At 48.8% G+C, this 11,736-nt stretch overlaps 1 protein-coding gene across 1 annotated transcript in view; it reads left to right on the forward strand.

Moving 5' to 3' along the window:
* The window catches only part of CHAF1A (chromatin assembly factor 1 subunit A), a 44,477-nt gene that overhangs the window by 9,170 nt on the left and 23,571 nt on the right, over positions 1-11,736 (forward strand). The window contains exon 4 of the mRNA XM_025366523.1: positions 7,940-7,996. Coding sequence (XP_025222308.1) covers positions 7,940-7,996 — 57 coding nt within the window. The remainder of the gene's footprint in view (positions 1-7,939; positions 7,997-11,736) is intronic.

Genomic DNA, 11,736 nt, shown 5'->3' on the forward strand with positions numbered 1-11,736 from the left:
AAAAAAAAAAAAAAAAAAAAAAAAAAAAAAAAAAATGGAGCAAAATTTTTTTTTTTTTTTTTTTTTTTTTTAGACATGGTCTCACCCTGTCGCCCAGGCTGGAGTGCAGTGGCATGATGTCAGCTTAGTGCAACCTCCACCTTCTGGGTTCGAGAGATTTTCCTGCCTCAGCCTCTGAGTAGCTGGGATTACAGGTGCCCACCACCATGCCTGGCTGATTTTTGTATTTTTTCGGGTAGAGAACAGGTTTCACAGGCCGGGCGCGGTGGCTCAAGCCTGTAATCCCAGCACTTTGGGAGGCCGAGATGGGCGGATCACGAGGTCAGGAGATCGAGACCATCCTGGCGAACACCGTGAAACCCCATCTCTACTAAAAAATACAAAAAACTAGCCGGGCGAGGTGGCGGGCGCCTGTAGTCCCAGCTACTCGGGAGGCTGAGGCAGGAGAATGGCGTGAACCCGGGAGGCGGAGCTTGCAGTGAGCTGAGATCCGGCCACTGCACTCCAGCCCGGGCTACAGAGCGAGACTCCGTCTCAAAAAAAAAAAAAAAAAAAAAGAACAGGTTTCACCACGTTGGCCAGGCTGGTCTCAAACTTCTGACCTCAAGTGATCTGCTCGCCTTGGCCTCCCAAAGTACTGGGATTACAGGCATAAGCCACTGCCCCGGTCTTCTTTTTTTGTATGTGCTGGTTTGTTATATAGGTAAACTCTTGTCATGGGGGTTTGTTGTACAGATTATTTCATCACTCAGGTACTAAGCCTAGTACCCTTTTCTAAGATGCTAAATGTGCCAGACTGGGATGTACACATTTCAACTTCTACCTAAGGCACCATACAGTCTCCCAAAATCAGAGTTGAAGTCTCTCCCCATTGGCCATCCTGTAGTGTACATTCGATCACTTTAATTTCTTCCAGGCTGCTGCCGCTTTGCAGAATTTCGTCCTGTGGTGTGTTGCAGCCGTTTAGCAAGAACAGGACACATGGCCGGGCACGGTGGCTCACACCTGTAATCCCAGCACTTAGGGAGGCCGAGGTGGGTGGATCACCTGAGGTCGGAAGTTCGAGACCAGGCTGACCAACATAGAGAAACCCTGTCTCTACTAAAAATACAAAAAAGTAGCTGGGTGTGGTGGTGTGTGCCTGTAATCCCAGCTACTCTGGAAGCTGAGGCAGGAGAATCGCTTGAACCCAGGAGGCAGAGGTTGCGGTGACCTGAGATCGCGCCACTGCACTCCAGTCTGGGTAACGAGCAAAACTCCGTCTCAGAAAAAAAATTTAAAAAAAGAACAGGACACAAGCACATGTTTCCATTAAGTTTGTTTCCATGTCCACAGCCTAGTCTGCAAACTGGGAAGTCCCCTCGTTGGTCATCATGGTGACACATCCTACCCGCTTTCTAAAACAGCTGAGCACATGAACCCAGTGTGCAACATTTAGGAAACCCTGCATTTAGGATGCTAGATCTTGTTCTGAAAACAGGCTCGAGGTTTTGGAATGCACTCGAAGGCAGTATTATCCCAACTCTTCAGATAATTTGCAAGTGGTAAAGGCTTCAAGCTGGCCCAGAGCCTATGGCAGAAAGCGGCCACAACCACTCCCAGAGGGCCTGTCAGTCACCAAAGCTATGAGGGAAGCGATTATCAGGAGGCCTCTGCATGCCCTGATGGCAGGGCTCCCTGAGATCCCAGCTGGAAGAGACTTCACCCTCAACCCCTAAGTTATCTCTGTACCTTTGAGGAGTCCTGCATTTTTGGGTTGGTTGATTTGCTTCATACTTGGTACCTAACTGTTGTGTTTTTTTTTTTTAATTTATTTTAATTTATTTTTTTGAGACAAAGTCTCACTCTGTTGCCCAGGCTGGAGTGCAATGGTGTGATCTCGGCTCCTGCAACCTCTGCCTCCTGGGTTCAAGTGATTCTCCTGTCTCAGCCTCCCAAGTAGCTAGGATTACAGGCACGTGCCACCAGGCCTGGCTAATTTTTGTATTTTTAGTAAAGACGGGGTTTCACGACGTTGGTCAGGCTGGTCTCGAACTCCTGACCTCGTGATCCACCGACCTCAGCTTCCCAAAGTGCTGGGATTACAGGCATGAGCCACCGCGCTGGCCAGTTGGTACCTAACTCTTAACACCTTTCCTTGCCATGAGGTCCGAGCCACCCCCTGCCGACAACCCCTGTTACTCTGGGGAATACATTGTTTTCACACTTTCCCTCCCCACCAGCAGCTCTTTCCAGATTGCAAGGGCGAGCTGGTAGGAAGCTTGCGGATTGTTTCGTGCTGCTGTGTAATCTGTGTGCTTGTCACCGGGGTCTGTTCTTCGTGGAGTTGGTACAGTGAAATCTGCATTGAGCCCCGGGGCAGTCATTGCCACTGTACTTTGTGGGCTGGCTTGCCTTCTTTTTTCCTTCTTTAAAAGAAAATGGGAGTTTGTTTCTATACAGATCCGGATGCTGTCCCTTTTCAGGGAGCTTCAGGGCGAGTTTTTGTTTGTTTTGGTTTTTGTTGTTTTAGTACTGCAGGGTCTGGAGAATCTCACTTTGGAAAACAATGATTTAGAAAGATCCATCTTTAGGCCGGGCGCGGTGGCTCAAGCCTGTAATCCCAGCACTTTGGGAGGCCGAGACGGGCGGATCACGAGGTCAGGAGATCGAGACCATCCTGGCTAACACGGTGAAACCCCGTCTCTACTAAAAATTACAAAAAACTAGCCGGGCGAGGTGGCGGGTGCCTGTAGTCCCAGCTATTCGGGAGGCTGAGGCAGGAGAATGGCGTGAACCCGGGAGGCGGAGCTTGCAGTGAACTGAGATCCGGCCACTGCACTCCAGCCTGGGTGACAGAGCAAGACTCCGTCTCAAAAAAAAAGAAAGATCCATCTTTAGATACTCCCGGGGTCCTTTGAATGGCTGAAGTGTTCCTTTTTAGTATTAGAGTTTTCTACCCTGTGGGAAAGAACCATTTCTGAAGTTTGTTTGCAATCAGACTTGTAATTTAGCCTTTTCTGTTAGTGATCGAGATGATTATTCCACAAATGATCATGTTGGTGCAGTTGTGTTCCTGGAATCTTTGGCTTGCCTCTCTTCGAAGATTGCTGGAACTTCTTTCCATATACTTGAACTTACATTTGTAATAAATTCTGCATGTTTAAAAGAAATAATGGTCCAGGTGTGGTGGCTCATGCCTGTAATCCCAGCACTTTGGGAAGCCGAGGTGGGAGGATCGCTTGAACCTAGGAGTTTGAAACTGGCTTGACCAACATGGTGAAACCCTGTCTGTACAAAAAATATAAAAATTAGCAGGGTGGTGGTATGCACCTGAAGTCCCAGCTCCTTGGGAGGCTGAGGTGGAAGGATCACTTGAGCCAAGGAGGCAGAGGTTGCAGTGAGTCATGATTGCACTGCGCTCCAGCCTGGGCAACAGTCAGACCCTGTCTCAAAAAAACAAAAAGGAAAGAAAGAATGGAAACCTCGCAGCCCTCTGTTCTCCCAGGAGGTTGCCATTATTATCATCATCATCACTTTGTATTTTTCTGTGTCCTGCATGTCCAGAGAGATCTCTAGGAAACACCCAGTATCATTTTGTTTCCTTGTGTATAACATATACTGTAAATATCTGTCTTTGTTACTCAGGGGTGTCTTAGATGTTTTTTATGTTAGGATGGAAAGATCGAACTCTCTGTTGCGTGATATCCCATAGTGTGGGTTACAGAGCTGTCTTCTCAGTTCTGTTGTTTCTGTGTTTGGCTTTCACAAAATGATTGTTCCCTTGAGCTTCCTTCTACAAGTGGCCTTGGGCTGTTAAGGAGAACTGTGCGTTCTTATTTTCCCAGCTTGCACTCTACTCGGGCCAATTTGAGGTTTTCTCTTTTCCCCTGCCTTCGCTCCCCTGCTGTTAGGTTTTATCTGCTTATCTGGTCTGGGCTTGGAAATTAGATACCCTTTAGTATAAAGTCAGAGTCCATAGGCTCTGAGAGGATTATCCGGGAAAGGGTGCAGGAATTTTCATGCCCACACATAGTGAGCTCTGTCCCGACTCCTTGGGATTGTCAGGTTTTGTGTTTTGGCTTCCTTCTGGGATCCTGGATCACGTTTTTGGCAGTTGAGGGTGCTGTGTGACCCGGCTGCAGCTGGGTAGAATGTGGCAGCATTGCATAGAATTTTGAGAGTGAGATCTATAAACACCTGGGTCAAATTTCAAGAAGATAAAGTTCCGCCAGACATCAAGGTCCGTCTGAGTGTTTGGTAAAATAAAAGAGATACTGGTTTTAAATTAAGCCGTAATTGCTCTGTTTTGGTTGTTGGGGATTGTTGAGTGGGCTCTTGCCGGTCACATCAAGTCTGTTATTCCTGGACTCACAGCAGAGGGGGGAGCATTGTAAAAGGCAGGAGATTGTGCAGCTGAGCTTCAGGTATGGGCAGGACTAAGCAACTGAGTTCCCCGCCGCCCCAAGATCACATTCCATACTATAATCTCTGAACACAAAGGGCAGCCCCGGAGAGCTGCGCCTCCCACATTCTGCAGTTAAATCCCTCAGAGGGGGGCGGGGGGCACACAGCCTTGGCAGGCAGAATGGATGCTGGAAAGACATGCTTTTTCTGCAGCATTTGGTGAGGCTGCCTCTGGCTGGCATTTCTGTTGCCACATTCTCAGTAAAGACTGAGCACCCTGCCCGATCTTGGTGGTGAAGGAGCTCCCGCCAACATGGGCAGCCTTCTCACAACGACTTGGCCTTTCCCTAAAGAAAGGTTTAGTAGGCCGGGCGCGGTGGCTCACGCCTGTAATCCCTGCACTTTGGGAGGCCGAGGCGGGCGGATCACGAGGTCAGGAGATAGAGACCATCCTGGCTAACACGGTGAAACCCCGTCTCTAGTAAAATACAAAAAATTAGCCAGGCGCGGTGGCGGGCGCCTGTAGTCCCAGCTACTCGGGAGGCTGAGGCAGGAGAATGGCGCGAACCCGGGAGGCGGAGCTTGCAGTGAGCCGAGATGGTGCCACTGCACTCCAGCCTAGGCGACAGAGTGAAGACTCCGCCTCAAAAAAAAAAAAAGAAAGAAAGGTTTAGTCCAGAAAGGACTCAGTGGGACCCAGGTGGAAAGGCTGTCTTCTTAAGTTCATTCATCTGAAGCTTTTATTCTGTGAGGTCCTAGTCAGGGATTCAGCTTTCCCAGATGAAGAAATCACTGTTGGCCAGGTGGGGTGGCTCACGCCTTTAATCCTAGCATTTTGGGAGGCCGAGGCGGGCGGATCACGAGGACAGGAGATCGAGACCATCCTGGCTAACACGGTGAAACCCCGTCTCTACTAAAAATACAAAAAAATTAGCTAGGCATGGTGGTGGGCGCCTATAGTCCCAACTACTCAGCATACTGAGGCAGGAGAATTGCTTGAACCCGGGAGGCAGAGCTTGCAGTGAGCCTAGATTGCACCACTGCACTCCACCCTGGGTGACAGAGTGAGACTCTGTCTCAAAAAAAAAAAAAAAATTCGCTTCCATAATTTTGTTGACCCATCAGACCATTGCCAGGAAAATGGGCCTTTGGTTTTTCAGTTCAACTTCAGCCTTACACCGCAAGTCTGCAATGAACCCAGAGAACTATTTCTTCCCAGTGTTAAGCCTCTCTTCCCACTGCTCTTCACGTCTACTAGTTTGGTTTTCAGGATTCTCTGTCCCGGTGGGAGATAGTTTAGGCCAAAGTCCAGACTCCCTGTTCGTCTTCCTCCCTGGGACCATTCAGGTGGATGGTGAGTCACACCATGGGTCCTATTGGTAATTCCTAGTAGTTCATGCTCGGTTTGAACGTAGGTGATAGAAAATATTGTGCCCTAGAATGTAGAGGTCCTAGACAACCCCAGCAAGTTTCCCTTTTTTCTTAAGCTTTCACTCCACACTCTAAAAAGCAGAGTTGGCTAGGCATGGTGGTTCACGCCTGTAATCCTAGCACTTTGGGAGGCCGAGGTGGGTGGATCACCTCAGGTCAGGAGTTCAAGACCAGCCTGGCCAACATGGCAAAACCCCGTCTCTACTAAAAATACAAAAATTAGCCGGGCGTGGCAGTGCATGCCTATAATCCCAGCTACTTGAGAGGCTGAGGAGGGAGAATCGCTTGAACCTGGAGGTGGATGTTGCAGTGATCAGAGATCATGGCACTCACTGCACTCCAGCCTCTGCCACAGGAGTGAGACTCCATCTCAAAAATAAAATAAAAAGCAGAGTTGAGCTAGACAGAATGTAAATTAGTGGTGCACAGGAAACCAGCCTGGAGACATGTTTTATTTGATTAATTTAGTAACCTTTTTTTTTTTTTTTTTTTTTGAGACAGTCTCACTCTGTCACCCAGGTTGGACAGCTCAGTGCAGCCTCAGCCTCCTGGGCTCAAATGATCCTCCCACCCCAGACTCCTGAGTAGCTGGGACTACAGATGCGCACCACAACACCTAACTAATTAAAAAGTTTTTTTAAGGCCGGGCGCGGTGGCTCAAACCTATAATCCCAGCACTTTGGGAGGCCGAGACGGGCGAATCACGAGGTCAGGAGATTGAGACCATCCTGGCTAACACGGTAAAACCCCGTCTCTACTAAAAAAAAAAGCAAAAAACTAGCCAGGCCAGGTGGCAGGCGCCTGTAGTCCCAGCTATTCGGGAGGCTGAGGCAGGAGAATGGCGTAAACCCGGGAGGCGTAGCTTGCAGTGAGCTGAGATCCGGCCACTGCACTCCAGCCTGGACGACAGAGCCAGACTCCGTCTCAAAAAAAAAAAAAAAAATTTTTTTTAGAGACGGGGTCTTGCTTTGTTGCCCAGGCTGGTCTTTTTTTTTTTTTTTTTTTTTTTTTTTGAGACGGAGTCTCGCTGTGTCTCCCAGGCTGGAGTGCAGTGGCGTGATCTCCTCACTGCAAGCTCCGCCTCCCGGGTTCACGCCATTCTCCCGCCTCAGCCTCCCAAGTAGCTGAGACTACAGGCGCCCGCCACCACGCCCGGCTAGTTTTTTGTATTTTTAGTAGAGACGGGGTTTCACCATGTTAGCCAGGATAGTCTCGATCTCCTGACCTCGTGATCCACCCGCCTCGGCCTCCCAAAGTGCTGGGATTACAGGCTTGAGCCACCGTGCCCGGCCCCCAGGCTGGTCTTGAACTCCTGGACTCAAGCGATCCTCCTGCCTTGACCTCCCAAAGTGCTGGGATTACAGGCATGAGCCACTGTGCCCATCTGTGTTCATTTTTTAACACCTAAAAAAATTCACATGAAATTCCTAATATCAGCTTCTCTTGAAGAAATTGGAAGGATCAGCAAACAGGGACCTATGTTCCTATAAGAGCTCCATTCCCTTTGGACAGGCAGGTCCTCTCTCATTTGCTACAAATCCATCCTCCCTGTTGCCCAGGCCAGCTGTCTTTTTTTTTTTTTTTTTGACAGTCTCACCCTGTTGCCCAGGGAGGAGTACAGTGGTGCAATCTTGGCTCACTGCAACCTCCTTCTTCTGGGTTCAAGTGATTCTTCTGCCTCGGCCTCCTGAGTAGCTGGGATTACAGGCACCCGCCACCATGCCCGTCTAATTTTTGTATTTTTAGTAGAGATGGGGTTTTGCCACATTGGCCAGGCTGGTCTCGAACTCCTGACCTTAAGTGATCTGCCCACCTTGGCCTCCCAAAGTGCTGGGATTACATGCATGAGCTACCGTGCCCAGCCTTGTCTGTTGCCTTTATTTCTGAGCTTGCCTTGTTTTCCTTGTGCATGGCATGCTTCACTCATTTCTTTATCTGCCTCCACAGTCTCCCCTGTTATCTAATCCCAGATACACACATGTGTGTATGCTAACTGGAGTTTGTGACCCTACTATGACATTTTGGTTCTATTGGTGGAAAAACTGATCACCTGGAAAGGTTTCTCTTTTTCTCGAAGCGATTGAAATAACCCATGTTTAAAGATAAACGTCTTCTGTTTCAGATAACTAAGAAATTCGTCAAAGGCTCTACAGAGAAGAACAAGCTCAGACTGCAAAGAGTAAGACATTTTCCCTGAAATAGAAAATTAATCTGCTGTGCTTTTTGCATTAAATAGTAAGCAAAGCCCTTTGGAGTTCCTTTGGTCCAGTTTTTATGTTTTCCCCAGCCTTCTCTGACCATCATTTTGATTCCTGCTTCATTTTAAGTACTTGGACTTCATGGATTGTGGATTGTGTCATTTTTTGCTTTGCTGAGTGAGTCCTAAGGTTTTGTGTGTGGCCTTTTCTAAGCTTTTATCAGTAGTACTACCACTGTCTTAATGGTTCAGCATCCCATTGTAGCTTCAAATTACCTTCCAAAAACGTAGTGCATTTCCCTGTAGTCCTGTCTCTCTTTTTTTTTTCTTTGAAATGGTGTCTCGCTCTGTTGCCCAGGCTGGAGTGCAGTGGTGTGATCTCGGCTCACTGCAAGCTCCACCTCCCAGGTTCACGCCATTCTCCTGCCTCAGCCTCCCGAGTAGCTGGGACTACAGGCGCCTGCCACCACGCCCGGCTAATTTTTTATATTTTTAGTAGAGACAGGGTTTCACCGTGTTAGCCAGGATGGTCTCGATCTCCTGACCTCATGATCCACCCGCCTTGACCTCCCAAAGTGCTGGGATTACAGGCGTGGGCCACCGCACCCGGCCAGTCCTGTCTCTTTAATAGGGATTGAAGTTCCACTTATTCCTAAGTGCTGTAACTTCTTAATAGCCCCTACACTCAGTGGGTGATTATCCTTTAGTGACTCTGCTGAGTCTCTTATTCTCTGGGGGGATCACCACATTTTCCACACAGCAATGCAGGGGGCTTTTGTTTCGTTTTGTTTTTGAGATGAAGTATCACTCTGTCACCAGACTGGAGTGCAGTGGCGCGATCTTGGTTCACTGCAACCTCCGCCTCCCGGGTTCAAGCAATTCTTCTGCCTCAGCCTCCTGAGTAGTTGGGACTACAGGTGCATGCTGCCATGCCCAGCTAATTTTTTTTTTTTTTTTTTTTGTATTTTAGTAGAGATGGGGTTTCACCATGTTGCCCAGGCTGATCTGAAACTCCTGAGCTCAGGCAGTCCACCTGTCTTGGCCTCCTAAAGTGCTAGGATTACAGGCCTGAGCCACCACGCGTGGCCGCAGGGGGCTTTTTACTTATAGCTTAAAGGTTAGAGAAATTGAATGTCAGATCATACTGAAACAAACCAAAACTCCAGGGAAGGCCTCTGGGCTTTGCCTACCCAGTGCCAGCTCACAGGAGGGCCCCGGTGACCACGGGCTCTGCATTTACTGAGTGTTTCCTGAGCTCCCTGATGTTCACTGGGTGTTTCCCAAGCTTCCTGAGGGCCGCACTGAGTTTTTGTGGGTCAGATTTGCGGTTGATTTTAATTTTATTATTTTTTTTATTGAGACGGAGTCTGTCTCTGTTGCCTAGGCTGGAGTGCAATGGTGTAATCTCGGCTCACTGCGGCCACTACCTCCTGGGTTCAAGCGATTCTCCTGCCTCAGCCTCTCGAGTAGCTGGGATTACAGGCACACACCACCACGCCTGGCTAATTTTTTTGTATTTTTAGTAGAGACAGGGTTTCGCCATATCAGGCTGGTCTCAAACTCCTGACTTCAGGTGATCCACCCACCTCGGCCTCCCAGAGTGCTGGGACTACAGGTGTGAGCCAACGTGCCTGGCCTGATTTTTATTTTTACAGTTTATCTCATTCTTTGGAACAAGAGCTCTTTTAAGTTCATTGGAATCTCCGAGTCCTGCATACTTGGTTGGGGGTGCGGAGAAAATACCCAAGTGTGGCTGAAGACACCTGATTCACCTGCAGTTTCTAGAAGCCTTCTATTTCTTGCTTAGCAACAGGGCGGGAGACTCTTCTCCACCCAGTTATGTTTATAGTCTACTTGTTCAGTCCAGACGGTCATCTTCCTCATGTGTCTCGTATGTCAGATGCAGTCACACAGGACGCTGGCAGGAAATGAACATCAGACATCTTCCAGGCCGTGTCTCCGTGGCTTTTGTTAAAGCTACCAGAGATGTATTGGAACACATTTAGAATATTTCCTTAGAGACAAGGGCAGATACTCCTAACCCAAACTGAAAGCTGAGCTGTCAGACTCCAGACACGTGGGAAGCCCATATTGGATGACACGTGGTCCTCATGCGGTGTTAGGAGCGGGTACCTGTGGAGCTGGGCAGGTGAGCGTGGGTTTTGGTTTTTGTTTTTGTTTTTTTGAGACAGAGCCTTGCTCTGTTGCCCTTGCTGGAGTGCAGCAGCGTGATCTCGCTCCCTGCAACCTCTGCCTCCCAGGTTCGAGCGATTCTCCTGCCTCATTCTCCCGAGTAGCGGGGATTACAGGCGCCTGCCACCACGCCCAGCTAATTTTTGTATTTTTAGTAGAGATGGGGTTTCACCATGTTGGCCAGGCAGGTCTCGAACTCCTGACTTCAAGTGATCCGCCTGCCTCAGCCTCCCAAAGCGCTGGGATTACAGGTGGGAGCCACTGCGCCCGGCTCAGCATGTTTAACATTGAACTTCAGATTACGTAAATGATTCAGTGTCCCAGGCCACTGCCAAGTCTTTGGAATGAGGAATGTAGTGATGAAGTGTTACTCCCTTAAAGAATTTGAGGCCGGGCGTGGTGGCTCAAGCCTGTAATCCCAGCACTTCGGGAGGCCGAGACAGGCGGATCATGAGGTCAGGAGATTGAGACCATTCTGGCTAACACGATGAAACCCCATCTCTACTAAAAAATACAAAAAACTAGCCGGGCGTGGTGGCGGGCACCTGTAGTCCCAGCTACTTGGGAGGCTGAGGCAGGAGAATGGCGTGAACCCAGGAGGCGGAGCTTGCAGTGAGCTGAGATCCGGCCACTGCACTCCAGCCTGGGCGACAGAGCGAGACTCCGTTTCAAAAAAAAAAAAGAATTTGAAACAAGGCTGAGTGCAGTGGCTCACCCCCATAATCCCAGCACTTTGGGAGGCCAAGGTGGGAGGATTTCTTGAGCCCAGGAGTTTGAGACAAGCCTGGGCAACATAATGAGACCTTGTCTCTACTAAAAAGAAAAAGAATTCCTGGGCTGGTTGCAATGACTCATGCCTATAATCCTAGCACTTTGGGAGGCTGAGGTGATCAGATTACTTGAGCGCAGGAGTTCAAGATCAGTCTGGGCAATATAGTGAGACTCCGTCTCTACAAAAATTAGCCAGGTGTGGTGCCAGGTGCTTGTGGTCCCAGCTACTCAGAAGGCTGAGGCAGGAGGATTGCTTTGAGTCCAGGACGGAGGTTGCAGTAAGCCAAGATAGCACTGCTGCACTCCCTCCAGCCTGGGCACTAGAATGAGACTCTATCTCCAAATAAATATGTTTTTTTTGTTTGTTTTGTTTTCCAGACAGAGTCCTGCTTTTGTCACCCAGGCTGCAGTGCTGTGGTGTGATCTTGAACTGCCTTGTGGGTTTAAGCGATTCTTGTGCCTCAGATTCCTGAGTAGCTGGGACTATAGGTGTGCGCCACCACATTCAGCTAATTTTTTTGTATTTTTGGTAGAGTTGAGGTTTCACCTTATTGGCCGGGCTGGTGTCAAACTCATGGCCTCAAGCAATTTGTCTGCCTCAGCCTCCCAAAGTCCTGGGATTACAGGTGTGAGCCCCGTGCGCCCAGCAGGATTGTGTTTGAAATGAATCTTACATTGAATTGCCCACAAGTACCGGGACACAGGGCTAATTCTTTTTTTTTTTTTTTTTTTTTTTTTTTTTTTTTTTTTTTTTTTTT

This window comes from Theropithecus gelada, chromosome 19 (genome assembly GCF_003255815.1).
Source record: "Theropithecus gelada isolate Dixy chromosome 19, Tgel_1.0, whole genome shotgun sequence".
Lineage (NCBI taxonomy): Eukaryota > Metazoa > Chordata > Mammalia > Primates > Cercopithecidae > Theropithecus > Theropithecus gelada.